Source organism: Charadrius vociferus, unplaced genomic scaffold (assembly GCF_000708025.1).
Source record: "Charadrius vociferus isolate BGI_N301 unplaced genomic scaffold, ASM70802v2 scaffold493, whole genome shotgun sequence".
NCBI lineage: Eukaryota > Metazoa > Chordata > Aves > Charadriiformes > Charadriidae > Charadrius > Charadrius vociferus.
In genome coordinates, this window is record NW_009647581.1 from 647,528 (window position 1) to 669,422 (window position 21,895).

At 43.3% G+C, this 21,895-nt stretch overlaps 1 protein-coding gene across 1 annotated transcript in view; it reads left to right on the top strand.

Annotated features, from left to right (window-relative positions):
* The window catches only part of LOC104282826, a 10,170-nt gene extending 6,567 nt beyond the window's left edge, over nucleotides 1–3,603 (top strand). The window contains exons 8-11 of the mRNA XM_009880954.1: nucleotides 556–608; nucleotides 1,236–1,363; nucleotides 2,238–2,394; nucleotides 3,501–3,603. Of these exons, the coding sequence (XP_009879256.1) occupies nucleotides 556–608; nucleotides 1,236–1,363; nucleotides 2,238–2,394; nucleotides 3,501–3,603 (441 nt within the window). The remainder of the gene's footprint in view (nucleotides 1–555; nucleotides 609–1,235; nucleotides 1,364–2,237; nucleotides 2,395–3,500) is intronic.
* Nucleotides 3,604–21,895: the final 18,292 nt, after the last annotated feature.

Consider the following 21,895-nt stretch of genomic DNA (forward strand, 5'->3'; position numbering starts at 1 on the left):
TTAAAGTTTACTGCCGATTGAAGTTTGGAGTCCTCATACCCTGAGTGTCTGTACATATATAACATCACAGTGTAGGCTTATGTTTGCCTTAGAGCAGCTCAAGTGGAGCATGAAGAGATTCAGACTCAAGGATGGAAGAGAAATGAATAAAACCACGAGATGCCAGTTCCTTCTTATTTAATGTTTTTCCTATATGCTGTTCTTGGGCATAGAATAATATACATTAGAAGAGATGTCTGGTCAAAGCAGGGGCAACTTTGATAGGTTGCCCATCAGTTTTGATCATGGCTAGCTGACATCTCTGCACTTACTGTTTCCCTCCTCTTCTTATGTCTGCTTGTTGTGGGCTTTCTGTTGTCCTTAATGTCCTTAACTTGTCATGGTTTATATTCTTGGACTCTCATTTGCAGCCAGATTTTCTTGGAAGATATATTGAGAAGATTGAAAAGTATAAAGTCATAGCACACTGCTTAGCCTGAGTTGTATCGTGGTCAAGTCAGTGTATGATCCACACAAATGAGTCCACACAAATTAGACTTTATCACTCTCTTACAGGACGGGACTGCGGCACATTTAACGGTTATTAATATGCCAGCTACCACAGCTAAGTAAGTAACCAGGGAAGTTTATGCTGCTAAAAACATACATTTTAAAGGTGGCAGAAGTTGCTCTGTAGGGTGTCTGTGTGCACATTCTTGCTTTGAACCTGTACAGCCCGACTTCCATCCACACCCTCTTGCTCCCCACTCCTTCCACCCAATTTTCCATTTGCAATTAGTCACAAGGACAGCTTTTACCTTCAATTACTTCCTTTCCATTCAATTCCTGTTTGGCTGATGCAGCTGCCTGTCTTATTGTCTAGATGATTTAGAGGTACAAATTGAGCACTTCCAGCTCTTCAGGAAGGTGTGTCCATCTGTGATGGGGCGTTTTGCAGGGAGCCCTGCCTTGCTGACCGGCGCTCTCTGCATCCAGAAGCTTAAAGACCCTCTGACCAAGTGGGACCGAGTGACCCACCTGTCCCACCTGCCCACCACAATCCATCCTGCAACCTCATCTTCCCTGCACGCATGGCTTCCCCCCCTCAGCATTTGCAATACCCCACAATACAACCTTTATTTATTCCAAAAAAAAAGAAGGCCACGCTGAGCGTTGAGCTCCCCTGGAGAGCCAGTGTGCTGGTCCGTTTGAGCTACGGTTGAACTTGAATTCTGCTCCATTTCTTTCCCCTTCAGCCTCACTGTAGGTTACGTCTTTTTCCCCGACGGCAGGAAGGCTGGCATTGAGTGGTCCAACGCCTCGCTGGCCGAGATGGCCGATGATGGTGTTATCAGGGATGAATACGGAGTCAGTTTTACTGCTGGTAAGCTAAAAGCACCCACCTGTACATGCTTTCAGCAGTTAATTTTGTGGAGGAAAGGCTGTTCCGTGCAATTCCATGTGGTCCTTGGAAGAAACTTGAAAGCTACACGCGTCACAGAATTCACAGAATTGTTAGGGTTGGAAGGGACCTCGGGAGATCATCTAGTCCAACCCTCCTGCCAGAGCAGGGTCACCTACAGCAGTTACACAGGACAGCGTCCAGGCGGGTTTTGAATGTCTCCAGAGTGGGAGACTCCACCACCTCTCTGGGCAGCCTGTGCCAGTGCTCCACTACCCTCAAAGTAAAGAAGTTCCTTCTCATGTTAAGATGGAACTTCCTATGTTCAAGTTTATGCCCATTACCCCTCGTCCTATCACTGGGCGCCACTGAAAAAAGACTACTCCCATCCCCCTGGCATCCTCCCATTAAGTATTTGTATGTATTAATAAGATCCCCCCTCATGTCATGTCATGTCATACCCTGAGAAATTTCCTCTGTGCGTTAGTTAAGTCCTGTGTGGGGGATGTCGTGGGTGACATGGGGGGTGTGTGTCTGCTGCAGCATCAGGGCCACAGGCAGCTGTGGCAGAGGGAGAGTTGCAGTATCTATTCGTGGTTCTTATGATAATTCAGGTAAATGATGTGATTTTCACTTTTGGGCCATCAAAACATATGTTACGATGTGGATTCAGCTGCTCTGGAGATACAGCTTGATCAAAGAGTGTACTTAATTTACAAAGCAGACAGGAAAACTGTTGCTCTTTAGAAAAGCGTAAGAGGAAACCATATAGAAAAAGAATAGATCCTGGGAATTTTTGAGATAAAATACTGTTGAAGGTTGGAGGCGTTCTACCCTTTTTACTTTTTTATTAAAGGTGGCAAGTACTTTGATGTTTCTGCAACGCTGGATAAGCAAGCTCGCCCCGTGGTGTATAATGGCCTGACTGGACGCGGCGTTTTCCACGAGTGCATTGCGGATTTCCGACTAAACGGGTTAACGCAAGGCTGGGGCTTGGTTGAGTTTTATTACAGGTAAATTAGTTACAGGCAAGAAGAGGTAAATAATTCCCATCCTCCTATATTGACCTGTGTGGCTACAGCTCTGTGATTATTTGAAGCATAAATGCACAGATTTTTTTATCTGGTGTAAAGAAATGTCGTTCGTTTAATGCTTAATGTGTTTATTAACTTGACAAACGTGATATATTTTATTTGAAAAAGAATGACTGTGCAAGCACTTCATACACGAAGATAAGCCATGGGCATTTGTTCGGTTCGTTGTTATATGGGTTTATGTAGGATTTTATATAGGTCCCCATATAAGTTTATGAGTTGGTGGATGGTCCATTCTGGAGACTGTCTTATTTAGGCAATCTGTCATATTATAAAAATAATGAGTCCTTTACCCCAAAGAGCAGGCAAAGCGTTTACAGGGTGAAATGTGCTCACACCAGTATTTGTCAGACTAGAGCTCAGAACAGATAAACGATCAGAAAATCAATACCGGAATGCCTCTTCTGGGGGAGCAGATTACATTGACAAAAGATGTACTTCTCAGTGAATTGCTGTTTCTCCTGCCACGTGATTATCACAGTCTTTTACTGGAGCCTTTTCCCTATTGAGTATTTCCTCTCGTGAAAAAAAAGGCAAGTTTGGTTGTTCACATTTAGCTTGCTTTTTAAAAGAAACACTAATTCTTGGTTGTCTGAGGAAAAGCCGTAGATGACTTTCAGAAGACTTAGAGCTCAGCTTCTTCTGAAAACCAGACGCATTTAAAGCACATAAAATAGGCCGTTAAACCCCCAAACGCTGGCTGGTTGAACTTGAAAGCCGTGGCCTGTACCTGCGGCCACGTACCTGCTCCTTTCCCTTCACCGGCTGTCAAAACCTGCACTGTGGAGGAAATGACCCAGCACGGAAAATCTCCGCTAAAACCCAAACAAGGCAAGTCCAGACAGTCCTGGACATTTCTAGATCCACCCCAGGAAGGCTTAATTTGGCAATGCTGACAAAATTCCCGTAGGCTCCCATCTCATATCTGCTTCCAAACCAAAACCGTGTTAAAAATTAAAGGGTGGATGTCTGGTTCTTCCCCCTGGCCGCACAAGGCCAACTCAGCATCGCTGCTCTTCTTGCAGGGATGAAGCCGCCCAGCTGGTTCCGAATTTGCAGCTTGGTTCAAAAGCTGAAGGACCCGACCTCTTCTCCTGGCACCCTGCAACCAACAGCTCTCCCCCATGAGCGTTGCAAGCTTGTTCCAGCAACATTAGCGAGCAGCAGCTTTCAAAAAAAAAAAAAAAAAGCTATTCTCTGCAAAATGCACAGTTTTGAGTGTGGAACTCATCACAGGATGCTGCGGAGGTTGAGGGTATAAAGGGATTTAGAGAGAAATGAGATGCATTTTTAGTTGTGCAGCTCTTCGTGGTTGCTAACCGTGGTGGTCTGGAGGCAAAACCTCCGCAGAGCTGATTGCAGGAGGAGCGCACCAGGGGGGATCGCTCTACGCTCTGTCTTTTGGTATTTTTCCTAAAGCGCCAGCTGCTCCCCGCCACGGAGACCAGGACACTGGGCGATGTGGATCTCTGACCCAATTTAACGGTTCCTCTGTTCTTTCAGGTTTGTTTTTGAAATAAAAGCTCTATCTTTCTGAGCTCTCTGGTTGTTATAGTCATTAAAACATGGGAAAAAGCTGTTACAGGAAACTACACTGATTTGATAGTCTTGTCTATAACAGTGTGAGAGCTGAACTGGAATAAGTAGAAGAAAGCACGTCTAAATGAGATGTCCTCTAGGAATAGCATGAATGGCCAATGAAATAAGTGATACAAACACATTTTTCACTTGTCTGAAGGAAAGCCAGGGTCTGGCAGTCTGATTTAGAAGGCGTTCTGAATTTCTCATTATTCACTTGAACTTAGATGCCGTATTAATCAACATCCGTTAGTCACTGATAGCTGCCGGCCCAGGGCAACCTACAGTATATTCCCTACCTCGACGCCATTAAGTACTGAAAATTAAACAGACTTACGATACGTCAAGAAAAAATAGTTACGTGGAAGATCTGGATGGAAGGAATTTGGGAAAGATGCCTTGTTCTGTATGCCAGGCAGCTATGCAACCGCTGGGAGCATCATAAGGATATGTTATAATAGTACCTGCACCCCTTTTAAGAAAGTAGTGGAATATGGGTGCACGTATATATATTTATAATCTCTGCTTAGGTCGACGCTGGAGACTTTAACAGACTTTAAAGAAGACTTTCTGCTTTCTGAGATAGCTCTTACACTTACTGCTATAACAGCATTATATGCAGAATAGGTGCATGAATGTAAAATTATTACCCTTATATATGTCATGGAGGTGACTGCACGTTCAAATTCGGGCTGCGTTACTGAACAAGGCTGGGGCGACACGAGCAACAGCCTGATATGACGTAAGAGGCTGATTTTATCAGCAGTCTCTTCCGCAGCTGTGCAGTAAGGTAGAGAGATTCCCACTCCCTAATTTATAACATCGTCCCCGTTCTGCGTTTGTGTCGGTGAGCCGTACCCCGCCGAATGCACAGATTTGTGGTGAGGAGTGCCGTGCCCCTCCTCGCACCCCAAACCATCAGCTGTATGTGCGGAGCAGACTCGGGATTGCATTTCTTTTGGGATAGTCATTGACTCACAGCTCTGGATTTTAGCCGGACTTCTATAAATGCTTCTCTAGTTACAGGGTATTAAGAAACACATTCTTGTGGGTCTCACACGAATTTAAAGATGCCTTAAATCTGTCTGTGTGCTGGAAGTCTCAATGCACCGAAACAGGGAGCTTCTAAATTACTTGTGACAATGGTACTTTGACAGAAGGGAAGGCCTTATGCCTCTTTTTACACATAAGAAATCAGTCAAATAGGTAATTTTAGAAAGGTTAGAAAAATAACAGCATTCGACATCACAGTTTGTTCCTACTAAGTATGTAGCTTGTTTTGCTATGATCTCAGGAACATCTGTTCCTTTTTTTCTGTGGAGTTTTTGTCATCTCTCTCTTTACTTTGCGTGCTGTTTTTTGGTTGTTTTTTTTCTTGAAGACTGAAACATTAACATTTAGAAAAAGGAATATATAGGCACATAATGAGCAAAGTCTTTGGAGGTGTGCACTTCTGCCAGATAATGTAGATAATGAGAAAGATTGTTAATTATTACTCTGGAGTGATAGTTTGCTGTTAAAAAAATCCCGGTCCAGGCCAAAAATTAAAAATCCATCCCATCAAGGAAGGTGTTGGTCTGGCTGTTTCTGATTTGCAGAAACTGGGCTACAGCTAAGGATACTGGGGGCAAATGGCAGGAATCTCGCCCAAATTGTGGTGTCTGAAGTTCATGTTCCTGCAGCGGAGGAGGCAGAGGAGGATGGCGCAGCCTTCATCGCTCTCCTTTTGTCCTCTTTACTTCTTTCTTTTTTGGTACCAGTGGGTGGAGAATTAGAGCACTCCTGAGTTCAGTTTGGGAAAGTTCAAGCAGGGTACAGAAAATGATTAATAAAGGTTTGAGCTGGCAGGTTTATTTGCCAGGTGATGAACTACTGGTATGGTTTTTTAGCTTGAAGGACTGAAAAATGGACTGCTGGGAGTTTTCTCCCTGGGTTTCAAATTAGTTTATAGTGAGCTTGTGTCCAGGACACATGGAATAACTTATTTAATTTAAAATAAATCTACCGAGCCCCACGCTTTGACCGTATGAAGTGGTCCTTCTCTTGCGGCTCCTTTCTGGGTGGAAAAATCCATTTTGGGAAATGCTTCTGCAGCCCAAAAGCATTAATTTTGAGGGGAAAAAAAAAAAAAAAAAAAAAAAAAGCAGTTAATGGAGGTAAGTCCTGGCCAGAAGTGAAATGTAGCATACGATCTGCTCTCGTCCAGCATGAAGGGAGGCAGCTGGAGCCTTGTAGGGATGAGCTGCTTTCCAGCATCTGCGTTTTGCACGTCTGGGAGGAATGGAACACCTGTAATCCCTGCTGCTGTCAATGGGCCAGCGCCTGACACGGCAAAATACTCTCACAAAATACTTGCATGTCCCACTGGAGCTCACATGCATGTTGAATTTCAAGAGTCAGGCACTTGTAAAGAGGTCATTTAAAGGCTGTCAGCCCCAAGCTAAGCATTTCCCATCAATCTGGCCTTGGCTACTGATGTCTAGAATGGTAAATATTTTACTAGGCTTATTTATTCTCCTTCCTTTTTGCAATCTTTCATGTATCCATAGTATAGATATAAAGGCCATTTTCAGTGATGTTGTATATCACTGGCAGAAAGAAAGGAAGAAAAGAATATCTTTCTTCTATTTGGATTTATGTCTGAGCTATACAGTTGGTGAAGCAAAGTGTAGCCCAGGGAGTTCTATAATTTATCAAAAAAAAAAAAGCACTATGTGGCCGAATTATCTCTGCAAAGCAACCAATTATTTCAAAAGCAGACTTTTCTCTCCATAAGCACAAGCACAAACCGAATGACTCAAAGACATTCCAGACAAAATGACTGATAACCACCCACTCCCTTCTCCCATTTACTGGAACCCCGACTGCCTCACGCTCCCTCTTGTTTACCATAAAAAGCCACATCAGCCTTTCTCCGTCCAAAATTGCTCTTCCCTAAACTGTGGCTTTTTTATTGTTGCTGCTCTCCTAACGTACTCAGGTTCAGAGCTCGGGTGCCTGAAGCAGGGCCTCCAACGGGATCTGTCTTGGGGGGATTTTGGGGTCCTGCCCCCCCATTTTGAGGTATTTTCCTTTCCCAGTTGAGACTGTAATTAGTTACAGCATTGATTTTTACTTTTATTCAGCACAAAAAACTTTACTAAAAACACAGTGCAAGTGAAGTTCATTCTAATCTGGCCATAAAATTTTACGAGGGGTGTAAATCAAAGGGAGGAGTGGCAGCTAATGCTCTGGAACAGTTGAGCCCTGTTTCTCAATAGAGTTAAATCCCTCCAGGAGCAATTAGCCTAACAAGCTGTTTCGTCCACTTATAAATAACGTCACCAATGGAGACGTCTGGAGGTGTCTGCTCTGTGCACAAGAGATTTTCCAAATATGCCCGAGTGGTGAATGACTTTTTTTTTTTAGACAAAATGACTGATAACCACCCACTCCCTTCTCCCATTTACTGGAACCCCGACTGCCTCACGCTCCCTCTTGTTTACCATAAAAAGCCACATCAGCCTTTCTCCGTCCAAAATTGCTCTTCCCTAAACTGTGGCTTTTTTATTGTTGCTGCTCTCCTAACGTACTCAGGTTCAGAGCTCGGGTGCCTGAAGCAGGGCCTCCAACGGGATCTGTCTTGGGGGGATTTTGGGGTCCTGCCCCCCCATTTTGAGGTATTTTCCTTTCCCAGTTGAGACTGTAATTAGTTACAGCATTGATTTTTACTTTTATTCAGCACAAAAAACTTTACTAAAAACACAGTGCAAGTGAAGTTCATTCTAATCTGGCCATAAAATTTTACGAGGGGTGTAAATCAAAGGGAGGAGTGGCAGCTAATGCTCTGGAACAGTTGAGCCCTGTTCGAGGTTTCTCAATAGAGTTAAATCCCTCCAGGAGCAATTAGCCTAACAAGCTGTTTCGTCCACTTATAAATAACGTCACCAATGTAGACGTCTGGAGGTGTCTGCTCTGTGCACAAGAGATTTTCCAAATATGCCGAGTGGTGAATGACTTTTTTTTTTTTCTTAATCCACAGCAGGGGGTGCAGATGTGTATCTGACATGTCCCAGCAGCTTCGCTCACATATTTATCATGTTTTCCAGGAAAGAGAAGATAGGAGAATGTAGGAGTGCCATGCTCTTCTGGTGTGTCCTCCTACATTGCTTGGTAGCGGTGCATGGGACAGCATGTCTTTAAGTGCTGACGCCAAATGCTTTGGCCAAAGTAATTTAGAAATGGCCCTGTGCACGATAAACCTGGAATGGTTCATGGCTGAAGTCCTAATCGCAGCCCCTGCGACATCTGAGGCTGGGGAGGGACTTCTGGTTGCCGTGTTAGAAATGTGATTTGCAGAAGGAGGTCCATCAGATGCCATTTGACCATAAAATCTAAGTTGATTGAGGCCAGGTTTGGTCAGGTCCCATGGCAAGTGGGATAGGATACAACACACCCAGACAGGACTATGCAGCTCAACACCAGTAGGACAAAAATTGGTCCACGCAGAAAGCCCAGCGAGCTGAGGTGCCGGGGCAAGGCTAAGAGCGATGTCATGGTTGAAGGCATGGTGCCAAGCACGCATCTGTGGTGATATCGGCCAATATTCTGTATGTATCTATAAACAGAGAAAAAGTGACCCTGACAACATCTGGGACCTGACGTACACCTTAGCGCAGGTCAAAAAAGTATTTTTTTCTCTACTCTTAAGGCCAGGAAAGCAGTAACTGTTCAGGCAAGGAGACAATGATGGTTTTTACTCCCATTACCCCTTTTCCTTGGAAACTGCAATTTTTTCCTTCTTTAAAACGACCCAAATTGTGCACACTTGATACATTTTGATTAATTTTTTAAACCTTCCTTTTGGATGAAGCACGGGAAATTCCACTGTTTGTTGCTTTTGTTGTCAATGCTAAACGTCCTTCAAGTGAGGGCTGGATAATCAGTTGATAAGGAATTAAAAAAAAAAAAAATTATGGGCCCCCAAAGTTTAAGAATATTTAATAGCGTTTTGCAGAGATGAGAAAAGGGAAAAGCTCTGACGTTACGCAATGTGCCGTGCTGCTGGTTGTCTTTACTAAAGCATCCAGATCTCAGTGTTTCCTTTCCCAGTCTTGTTTCTGCTGTTATTCTAAGGCATGTAGGCTTCTACCACATGTTTATAAGCTGATAAAACCATAATGTCAGGAATGTTTTCCTTCCTCTATTAGATTAACAAAATAAGTGACTTTTCAGATACAGCCCTGTTTACCATACTCTCCACACCAAAACAATAGTTGTGAATAAATGTCATAACTCAGAGAGAGGTGAGAAAATAAGAGTCGCTCAGCGTAAATGCCCATGCAAGATGTATCTGTGCATCTCCGTGCTGATGAGATATGTTCTGCTCTCCTGACATGTTCTCCTCGCGGGAGCCCTGGCATCGCACCGCTGCGTTTGCTGGGCTGGCAACCTTCAGCTGTGACAGCAGGAGTGACATAATGTTTAGTCCAAATATCTAAGAATAAGTCCCATCAGGCACGACTGAGTCCTTGCGCAGCCACTGTTGAGCAATTCATAATTGTACATGTCAGGCAGCTTTCTGACGACATGGGGCTTGACTCTCTTTAAAACAAAGCAGCCACACGAAAACAGTTTTCATAATGAAGAAGGAGTATTTTAAATGATCTGTAATGAGATTTTCCCAAAGCCATAAATACGCTCCTCTTGATCTCTCATGCGCTTAATACAACCATGTGTTGTGTGAGGCTTTCAGAACAAACAGCAACATAGAGAAGTTTTGGGGATGGGGAAGAGCCTTGAGCCATCGGAGCCAATTACATTAAACTTCCAAAATACATAAAGCATTTCATCAAGGGAGATCAAAGTGCCTTTCATGGGAAGGAAGAGCTATGGTCTGTCTTTCACCCATGGGAAAACTCTAGGGAAGAAATTGTCTGGCCAATTCTGTAGCAGCATTCTTGAAATGTTAACCTGAGAGTTCACATTTGTCGCAGCTTCCCATACGCCCTCGCAGCCTCTTGTGAGCTCTGCCCAGACCTACAGCAGCCTTCATGCATTTTGGGGTGGGACATGGAGCAGGCGAGATGAAGAAGGGGGGAAGGTCTGCAGAAGAAACAAAACGCAGCCAAAGCCATGAACAAAGCAAGGCAGCACCTGCTGTAGACACCTGGTGTGTGTTGCATCACGTAAATGCTGTGCAATCGCCCCCAGTATGAGAGTTAAAACTTCCTGTGACTGCAAAGAATGACAAAATATGTTTGCAGTTGTGTTGCATGCTAATGGTTGGAAATTGTTGCCTTGGACTGTGAAAAGCCCAACGGCTATGAAGAATCCTCAGTTTTTATATACATTATGAATATACCATGATGATAATACCAAGGTTTTTCCTTCAAATCGCTGCTAGGGTTTGAGTTTCATAGTGATGACTGCATCAGCTCAAGCAGCACGGTTAGCGTTATCTGGATATTTAGTGGAGCACCTTGTTCCTGGATAATCTGGTAATCTGGAAATGATGGAAAAGCACTGAAATGAGTGATGATTAGCTCAGTTTTCCCTCACCTTAATGAACTGTGGATAAAATGTTCTTTAAACATTATTTCCATGTTGTCATGCTTGTCTCAGAAAAGGACATAGTGGCAAAGCACGCAAAAGAAGTCTAGCTGTACGCACAGACAAGCAGGCATGGAGTGATGCTCACAAGAAGACTCGGGATCTGCATTCACATTTATGATCCCCAAAACACAGTAGTTTCCCGTGGACAAACCAGCCCTGATATTTCCAGAATACTAAATGTTTCTGCTGTGATAGGGTAAGTAAACACTAATTAGGTTGATGGAGTTCATCGGACTAAAACATCTGGTTCTGCCACTGTTTTACCTTTTGTTGAGTTTCCTTCACCAGGACTGATTTGGGCTGAACTCTTGGGACACTGATTTTGCTTTAATAAATTCACAGGAGTTACCAACAGGCACTTAATGAAGTCCAGTGCTTTGCTGTGTCCAGTCCCTGCTGACTAAGAGGACTGGAAGTGGGAAGTGGTTACGGAGTTTGGTTTCAGCTCTTGGATCCTGACTTTGGCCAACGCTAAGTCCTCCAAAGGCTCATGTAACATTTAGGAAGTGCTGGAGCACAGAGAAGCTCTGCTGATGTCTGAGGCTCTTCTGTAATGGGTATAAGCTGGATGATGAGGACCCATTTCTAGCCATCTCTTTCTCCCTCAGGCTTTCTCGGTTTCATTCATGAGCTGTGATCCTGCACCCTCTTTTGCATGGACTTGACTGACTGTCTCAGGGAAAAAATATCAAATCATTACATGGAAATTCTTCTTTACATTTATTTTATTTAAATCCTTCCTCAGTCACACCAGACACCTGATTTAAATGTTATTTGTTAACATTATTATCAATATTTCATAGAAAACAATATAGTTCCTCGCACTTTATTAGTTTACAGTGACTGAGTCGTGAGGGCCCTGGGCAATTTTGTGCAAGTACATGGCCAAACTTGTGCTGGGAGCAGGAAAGCACCCAGATGTGTTCGTTGCCTTCCACGTTAACTGGAGCTGCGTTGACACAGCACAGCCACTCCTGGTGGAAAGCTCCTCTGCATCTATCGATGATGCTGTCCCAGAGGAAAGCATCACCCTGGCCGCCTCTTTGCTCACTTCATGTTGCTGCTTTCTCCTTTCATGAGTTCAGGATGGTTTTGCTGTCTCTCCCCCTTCAGTCCGTGGGGACTTGCACTTCCAATTTGTCTTCTCGAACGACTCCAGAGGGTGTTTCCGGGAGGACCTTGTCTCTTGAATTTGTTTCCCCTGTCTGATTCACAGAGCCTGAGCTTGTTTGATCTCCCAGGGCCGGCGTTTCCAGCGGCTCCCTGGGGCTCCATGAAAGGGGAGTAAGAAAGAAGAGTTCACATATGCTACGCAGAAATCTCCATATTTTAAAGGGTATCCTGTATCCCCGCTGGAACATTTTTAATGGTCCACAAATCAGAAAAAAAAAAAAGAAGTTGAAAACCACACTTAAGGCATTCATTGTTCAAAGCCCCAATCTTCTGGGGGCCGCCGTCTTCATGAAGGCTCCATGGGGCCATGATCTGAGGAAGTCTGTACTGAGATCCGACTCCGAGACCCCGCTCGCCCGGGGCTGGGTGGGGGTGTGGAGCCCACGCTCTCAGGCACACGGTGTTTATCTTTCAGGGAAATGTTTCCATTTTTGGTAAAGAAAGCAAGAGAAAAGATATCCAAGGAAGAATATGCGAAGGTATTAGCTATGGAGATTTATGCCCTGCTTACGACAGCCAACGGGGATTTGGTGAAATGTGTGTTAGAATAGGTAAAGACTTAGTTTATTCCTCTTTAAAACTGCTAGAGCAGGATTTTGCTCTCCTCGTGACATCCTCTGATGAGAGTTGGGAGTTACCATGGCTGGCCAAGATGAAAATGGTTGTTGGTGTTTCCAGGAGTGCTTGGTAAAACCAGCCCTAATTCAGCATCTTGCAGCTTCTGTCTTCCCATCGGTTTTCCCTTCGTACCGTCTGTGAGTCCCCATCACTGTGACTAACACAGAAAATGAAAAGCTTCAAAAATAACGTCTGCTGTCTTTAAGTGAACTGTTTTATGTGTGTCTCCTGCTTTAGTCTTGGGTCACAGGGCACTGAGAGGAATCACCAGGTGCTGAGAATGCTCCAGCCCTTCAGGAAGGAGATATATTTTGTGGAAATGATATATATAGAGATTGGGTTTTGTTCTTACCTGACTCAGAAGAGCAGTTACTGACAGTGCTCCCCGGAGAAGTAAACGATGGGACTGGTCAACAATGTGCAACTTATCATTTAGACAAACAGAAACAAACACAATCTTTTCTTGTGAGATTGTGAGAATAGATCCTCCAAATGTGTCCACTATCATCTATAAATACTTTCGGAATATGTTTGTTCTGCAAAGTCTTCTTGGAATGGGATTTACATACAAAAGCATTTGTGCTGTAAACATTTGGTAATTCTTCTGCTTCCTGGTCAGTAACTGACTAAAGAAGAAATAGTTGGTAATTATACAATCAAAACATAGTTTCATTTGATTTCTGAATGTTCTGAATCAAAACGTTCTTTCTATATTTACTTTGCAAGAACAGGACAAATATTTGTAAGGTCAAAATCGATATTAAAATTTCAATAATAAAGTTGTGCAAACTCTTAAAAATGTTGACAGTCTAGAAAGGTCAACAACTTGTAGGGAATTCCCATTATTTCAGCAGAGAAATTGGTAAAGTAACCGCTCATTTAGTAAGATAGCATCTTTTGCAAATATCCTCCAGCATATTGCAGGTCTCCAGCTAAAACTATTAAAAAAGGACTTGACACTTTTCCCATCCCCCTGCCAGCTGGTGGTGCCAGCAGTGCTACCGTTGACTGACCAGTTGTTTGGTACTAGATAAGATGTTTTCACAAGGAAGAATACCTCTTCCCCTGTTTATCTACAGGATAAGCATGAAATACTCACTCTTTGCCTTAGCTACGCTCATAAGCCATGGACTAATGTACATTTTTTCTGTCCAGGGAGAGCATGGATGCAACCCCTTGCTGCCACAAATTACTTCTTTCTCCCCTTTGGAGACATTGGCCCACCCCTCCTGCAGATTCTCCATCCATCCTCCTCCTCCTCCTGCCTGAGGAAGGCCAAAATGTGTCGGATCCAGAGGGGGCACACATGGGGCTCTTCATGAGCTGGTGAAGGGACATGAGCATCCAAACATCCCTCTCATTTCAAAGCAGAAGAGGAATACATGGAAGTATCCTGTGATTACACAGGGCTCTAGAGACCTCTCGTGGACAAACACATTTGTTTCCTTCACGCTACATGTTTGCATGAGAGATAGGCTGCATTTATTTCCCAAGCCTGAACCCAGTTTGGTATTATTAGTGGCCCCATGGCAACTCAAAGGCTGATTCTGATCCTACAGTGGTCATCAAGCCAATAACATTTTGAATATTTTTTATCGCCTTTCTCACTTTGCCTTGTTCTGCAATTCCTTTTTATGTTATGATCTCTGTATTCTGAAGTGGTATACGGCAGTGAATATTACTCAAATTCACATAACTGCCTTATTGCTCTTAACCAAAACAGGTTTGGTTTTTCTTAATATTTTAACTTGTTAGACAATATAGATGCTACAGGAGGAAGAATTAAAACAGTAACAGTTAATTTTATTCCTGTGTATTTATTGTTGTGTTTAAATCATTTGGAATGTGGTATTTTTTCTTATCCTATAAACCTATCAAAATTCATCGATTTTGTTTACTCTTTTCCTCCACATTTTTTATTGAAAATTTTTTCCTCTGTTACAAAGCAGAGAATTTCCATCAATCAGAGAGAAACCAAGGGGTTACTGAGCATTGCTCAGGCTGGCAGGAGGTGTTCAATGGTTGAAAACCACCATTCTTCAACAAGAAATAAATCAGTGATTGCATTTTTATTTACTGATGAAACAAATTCAAAATGTTTCCCTGAGAAATGTGTTAACCTGGTTGGGTCCAGGCCCCAGGAGGTGCCTCCTATGAGACGAGTGTTATACCAAAATCCACATGTCTGTGCCCACCTGCCAGTGGAGGGATAAATTGCTTTTTCTGCAGAGATTATTCGGTTTTTTCCATGATCTGCCTCATTTTCCAGTTCCATCCTTTCCTCACTTAGGTGAATTATGGGTGACCTTCGATGTTTTCACTTAATGAAAAGCACAAGGAGAAATGTCTGTTTTCTTCACTGCCCTGGCTTTGCATGAAAGTGCCATAAAATCAAAGGCAGACAAAAAGTTTTATATTAAGGGGATGTAATTAAAGAGTGCACCCAGTTCTCAGTGCTTATCTCCAGCCTCTGTGAGCAACCCACTGCGTGGAAGTCAAAGGCAAAGTAATTTTTCTTTTTAATATTGCAATAACTCTAAGCTATTTTAAGAGAAAATCTGCTGACAATTTTGGACAGAAAGCTACCTTTCAAAAATAAATTAAAATCTTGGCCGGAAGTTCCTGATTTCACAGGAAAGTTTCAATGTACCTGAGACCTGAAAACCAACTGAGTGGGACATATTTCAGCTGAATACCCTTTGATTTTTGCCAGGGGAAAACCGCAGATTGGATGCTCCCTTTTTAATTCTTTTCTGTCATTTTTCTGCAGGGGATAGGACCCAGCAGTAATTTTTCATCAGCCTTCGCGACTTTGGGAGTAGGTGCAAAGCGCTAATGAGGGAATTGGGAAGAAGAGGATAAAGCTGTTGAGGTTCAGAGCTAGCTCTCCTTTTCCCCATCCATGCTGGGAATGCTTTAAATACTGTGTTCACAGCAGATTTTTAGTGGATTTTAGAGGAAATTTCTCTCTTCAGCAGGTTACCCTATTCAGCTCCTATACCTGTGTAATTTAACACCACTTTTTATTTATTCTTGTCTCTGTCCTGACTGTAAACCTGCACATTCTCACAATAAAATTGTGGGTATTTTTCAGACATCAGGGCAAGACTGGAGCAATGTGGTAGTGGGGTTTTTAATTTATTTTTTTTCTGCTTTTTCTCCCTTTCATTGCAATCCTGGATATCAGCTGTACCCAGGCCAAACATGGCTCTGGAATCCCAAATTCTTGCCTCATTTTTCTCTCTATCTTTGCCTAAAGATTTCTCATTTCAGTTTGACAAACCACCAAGAAGTTTGAGTCTGGGTATTATTTTTTTGTGGTACATCTTATCGGCCAATTAGTGTTTTAATTTAAATGTACAAGTGCCTATCTCTCCGTTCACAGTTATTCTGCCTGATATAAAACAATTGTTTGGTTACAGGCTTCATGAATCAATGTTATCATGGCTCATGAAGTATCTTATTTGCTTTGTGATATGAATGTTTAGCGTATTTTTAAATTCTATTTTCTTGGTTTTCACTTTTATGTGCCATGAAAACCCGAGTGATCTCAGCAGGCTATTTTCCTGTTGTTAAGCCCTGAACCCTAATCTGAAGGAAACAAACCCAGCTCCTCTTATTTTCAAACAGATAAGATTTGCGAGGTTATTAATCACAGGTTTAAATGGCTACACTGGGAATTGAAAATGATATACAGTTTTATATAAAACTTGTCAACATTTATTACAGAGACGGACCATCCGTCCAGTGGGAGCCTTAGAAAGTCATTATGTGTCTGGTGTATGATAAAGAGCGATTTAACTGCATAAACAGCCATGACATCATGCTGAACTTACATGTTCTTTCATCTGCCCCTAAACGATACCATTTCTTTTTGGCTATTGCCCTGAGCTTTGATTTTGGATGGGGGAGTTCTTTCTCCTCCCGTGTATCATTTAATCTATTTATCCTCTTTTTTTTTTTTTTTTTTTTTTTTCCAAATAGAGCAAATCACTGTTGTGGCTTTTATTTTTCTCAAAGATCTGAAAAAGCTTTCTGGCTGGATTCAGATGATTAGCTCCTGGGCAGGTGTGAACCAACATTATCCCAGGGAAGTTGGCTTCCGTCAGACAAGTGTTTAGCTCGTATTGTTTAATCTTGGTGAATTTGTATGCTGGAAAACGTGAAATTATATCCTCCCCCACATAAACGGATCCTGGTAGGCGCTGAACACATTGAAAGAAGATAATCTTCAGATTGCTTTATTTCCTTTCTCGGTGTTGCTTCTCAGACATTAGACCTCTTTCATGGGCGACTGATACATTAGGGCTACCCAACCCACCAGCTATGCCGACAATTAATGACACAGATAACTTAAAAAGGAGGTTAATTTCCTTCTGCTGTCGCTGCCGTAAGCATTACGAGTGCTGAACAGCCTTTAGCTGGAAGGGCTTTCATCATGCGGTGTAACATCACCATTACTATGACAAAGTAGTTTCAAGCCCTCATAAATATCCCATCAAAATCTTCCAGTGACCATTCGGCGCTGAAATAAACTGACAACATTGCTTGAAAAGGGTGATATATATACACACACACACATATATATATAGAGAGAGAGAGGTACGGATGTACTTTGGCTCGTGGTGGGAAGGGTCCCCTTGCATGGATGCCACATTGCCACCGCAGCCGTCGTGGGACGCCCCGGACACCCTCCCCACTTACTGCCAGGGACTGGAGTAGCTGGTGATAAGATCACAGCGTGCAATAAACCTCCCGAGTCCCTTCCAAGGGATAAAAGATGGGAAGCGAAGTGTTTTAAGTGCAGCCAGATTGCTGTCCTAGGCTGGGGAGAAAAAAGACAAAGCAATGAAACTGGAATTTGGAAAAGTGGTCTCTGAACCGTGTAAAACTGTGTTTGGCATTGAGAAATTAAGTTATGGGGAGACTAATAAATACGGCTTTCTCTAACTGGTGGTGCTGCAGCCTTGAACTGGCATCCCCAGGGCTGTGGGTAAAGGGCAAAGGTGTGTCAGAAGTGAAGTGGAGAAATGAAGATAAGAGTCTTGGAGAATGTCAAAGATTTCTCTTGTTCCTTTCTGTGATTCCTCACTCCAAGAGGACAAAGCGCAGGAAGACTGCTAGAGAGTTGATGGATATTCCCTCATTCATACACAAAGGTGGTTGTTAGAGCAGAGAGGAAGAGCAGTGTGTCTTACAACAAAGGTGTCAGGGTGTTTTTTTGCAAAGTCACGAAGGAAAAATAATAACAGGATTTTTTTTTTAAATCCCCTATTTAAAAAAATAGTCTCTTCTGACCACTGGCCATTCTTCCCTTATACGTATGCTTGTTAAACACCATTTTAATTGCTGCTTGGATCTCCTGTACTCCACTCCCATCCCTAATAGGGTTTGTGTCACTTCTAAGTAGAAATATTTCCAGAAGTCATGCTGGATCATCCTTCAGAGTAAAGGATAGTCTCCACTTACCATTTTTTCTGGAGAAAACGAAGTGTTTTCCATTGCTCCCTGAACCTGATGAGCATCTAGTCCCTCTTCCCTGCACACCTGCTGCAATGGCAGACTGCTCTCATAAGGTTGACTATAATCAGGCAGAAAATGTCCCCAGTTTTTAAAAATCTCAAAATCTCGATAAAAACAACGCAAGGAGAAGAAAGAGCATCTCATTGGAAATGGGATTTCCACAGGGCATCACTCTGTTTCCCAAAAGATGGATGTTGTAGTCCCCTGAGGTCGCAGTCACAGAAGAATTCCTTGGGATGTGACCGTGGTGTAGTCAGCCGTAACTGTGTCAGCTTTGAACTGCTCACTAGCTAAACTCCAAAATATGTACCCCACATCTCGGAGGAGTTTTAAAGCCTGTCATGGGCTTTACTTTGCCTTTAGCTAAGTATAGCTGAACTCCAGGTGTAAAACAATAGCGCAAAACCCTGACAGCAGAGTGGCTTTTCCCGGCAGCCTGGAGACCCAGTGCAGATCGTCCTCCCTGCAGCCATCAGCTGAGTTTTTCCTGTTGCCGCTGTTGTTAAAGTGTTACACTCGCTGTTATTTGGAAGAAGACATTGTCACGAGCTGGCTGCTCATGAAGTCCCTGCTGGTCATCGGTAGCTGAGATGGCTGTATCTGAGGATAGAATTTCTTGGGAATAGGAGTGATTTGCATGAGTAAAGCATCTACAAATTGGGTTTTATCAAAGTCCACACACTGCGTTCAAAGGGAAAAGCATGTATGTGGGAAGAGACGTTCTGTTGAGGCTTTCTTCTTTAGTGTTTTAGTCTTACTGTCATTTTTTTCCCCTGAAATGGGCATATAATTTTGAATTTCAAGATTTTTTTAATGCAAAAGACGACTTGATTATTGGCTGAAGCTGATGCTGTAAAATGCTCCACTCTTTGGCAGAAAAAGGTTCACTGTTTATGCAATTCTAAATTCTTCCTTTTAAAATAAAATTTACAGCCTCCTGAAATAGCTTGCACAGACCTCCCAGGCTTTGATTTCTCACAGAGTTTTTGAAATGCATATTAACCCCGAGACTGGTAACAGACTGAAATAATTACACTCAATGGTAGGTGTTAATGCCTTTGACATTGCCTGCCAGTTGTCTTCATGCTTGTGAGAAATTTATGTACCAACTGCCCAGCGTTTTACTGCCAAACTATATTCTTTCCATTCCTCTCAGGGATTACCCTCCATGCCATGAATCTGCTTGTTCATTTAGTGTAGCAATTCTTCAAGTCAGATTTATTTCGAAGAAGACTACAAGGCGTGGGCTACAAATTGCTCAAATTGTGGTGAGGTTTTCAGAGCGGGTTAATGCACGGCCCCGGGCACCCTGCACAGGCATGGTGTTGCCTCGTGCATTTGCTGTGCACTGATTGCAGGACAGAGGTAACGCTGGGGAAGGTAGCTGGGGTGTGCTGTAACTTCAGGCAGTGTGCTGAAAAGCATCCCGCGGATGTGCTGAGACACAGATTTGGGAGGACTTCTAATGACAACAGCTTGGTAAAGCTCCACCTCTCAGTCTTTGTCTTGGCTAGGGAAGATGGCGTGGTTGGTTTTCCAGCCCCCTGGGTTAAACATTAGCTGTCCCACTGCAAAACTGTATTGGAGATGAAAAAATTCAATGTTTCCATGGAGTGAACTCAGCTATGGCGGCACTTGGTCCATCTCCCAGATGGAGCTCATAGTCAGCCCATCTGGAGCCTCACCTCTGCTCGCTTGGTTTTATGAAATCCATTTCTTCTCATCACAAACCCTACCTCCTTCACCTCCATTTCAGACTTTACAGCGTGATAATGCATGTGTTATCTCAGTGTTTAAAAACAAAGCAGACCAAGAGGAGGCTGAAGTCCCTGTGCCAACACACGATGGTCTAGATGTGTCTCTGCCTTGTGGGATCCTCTGCCCCCAGACCCCCCCCCCCCCCCCCAGTAAGAACTGGGGAAATTGCAGCTGGAGACAACTCAGAAATCAGCTTTTGCTAGCTTTTCAAATGCTGGAGACTAAACCTGCCTCTTGGAGGTCTTCTGTGACCGTTGGAAAGGGGACAGGGAAGGTCATCCTGGAGGGAGGCAGGTGGAGGACTGAAACCTCACCCCAACCAGGCTGTGCATTCATGGGCAGCGTTGCCTTCCTCTCCTTTCAGCTTGGTGCCAGGTCTTTGGTAGCTTTGTTGCTCAAAACAATGAGGATATACTTGCTAAGGTGCAGGTCAGGGCCATTGCCTGTGCTTTACTGTGTTTTCATCCAGGCTTTAGGTAACTGTTGCTGCCGCACGTCCTCCACCCGCTGCTCCCAGCGATGCCCTGTGGCGGGGTGTGCTGTCAATCACAGCACCTCCCAAGCATGGATACTAGTGTAGTTTTATAGCAGGGTGGGACCACACGTCCTCTCTGATGTCTAGGAGCGCTGAGCCAAAAAGTCATGCCATGAAACGGTATGTTCACCACCCTTTTGTTTCCTGACACACACATGTGTGCACCAAGGTGCAGGAGCATGTTTAACTTGCACGCCTTGGGTGATTTAATTCTCTTCTTGCTGCTCTCACAATGGCTTTGCTTCAAAAAGGAAAATACGCAACTGCACTGGAGTGGTTTCCAGTTTGATCATCTAAATAGGGACAGGGAAGTGATGTCTTCATTTCCAATAAATGACTTTGAAGGGAGGGTTGTTCATGCAGGTAACCGACCTTCAACATAGACAAGTCACCTCACTTGGAGAAGTCAGAGCTTGATGAGGCTTTGCATTGCATCCTGACTACAGAAGAGCTGAAAAAGCTGCTTTTTAGTTCATGAAAACCAGCATTGAGGTGTGGCAGCATCTGCCATCCCATATGTCAGAGTTGCAGAGTGCAACGTGAGATGCTGGTGTCTCTGCAGGAAACGCTGATTTGTGCTGGCCACATTGCATCTGGGCTTTATTTTTCCAGGTGGTTATGGAAGAGGCTGAATTCTGTACATTGTGGTGATGAATGCAGCAATTTTCTGTTAAATGTCTTAAACTCTTCTAGGTGATGCCAAGGAGACCATGAGAAGATTTGTACACCTAAGCAATTATAAATATCTGCAGCCAACAGACTGGTCTGTCAGTACTGATGCTCAAAGTAAAAGCGTTGAGTGAGAACAGAGTGACAAGTAGCAAAAAAAAAAAGAGGTGTGGAGAAGGAGGAGCAGCATCTCCACACTTTCCGTACTTATCAGAAGGGATTTGTTGGGTGTACACGAGTGTCCTGTAAAGCAGCATCCGCAGCCCACGTTTATTCTCTGGCATGTTTGAGGAGGTGCTCTCCAGGAGCCCACCTGGGCTCAGGATGGCTGTGTGCTGCGTACACAAACTAGAAAATAAATACAGCATGATGGAGCGTTTGTCACCTTCCACAAGTGTGTCACCAATTGCCTTACGCCTTGGTGATACCTTGTTTTGACCATTAGCTTAAAGAAACCTGATGCCTTGTGAACACCTTGAAGGGCATATTCTGCTCTCCAGGGGTATGCTGGTTCTTTTTTTCTTTTTTTTTTTTTTTCCTGTATAGGGGCTTTTCCAGTCACCCTCAAATGTAGTTATGTCAGTGTCTACTGTTCATGTACCATAGGTAACCCAAACAATCTTTTTATAGACTATTCCTGGAACTTTAGATTAATTTTGAAGTAAAAAAAAAAAAATAGGTATTTCATAGCTCTTGCTTTTAAATTCATCAGAAATTAAATTAAATTCATCAGAAAGAGAAGATCGGTTGAAAGCTGCTTTCCTCTTGGTCCAGGGAATTTTCAAGAGTTTTGCTAAAACAGTAGAGTACTTTAATAATGTTTTCAGCTACACTCCATGAAATAGTGTGGCTAAACAGGGAAATCGCCAGACCTTTGAACTGCTTTTGTGGCTCCTCATCACTGACTTCTGCACAGAACTCTCTTGTAACAACAAACCTGAATTGAAAGGCAGGAGACATATTTAATACATG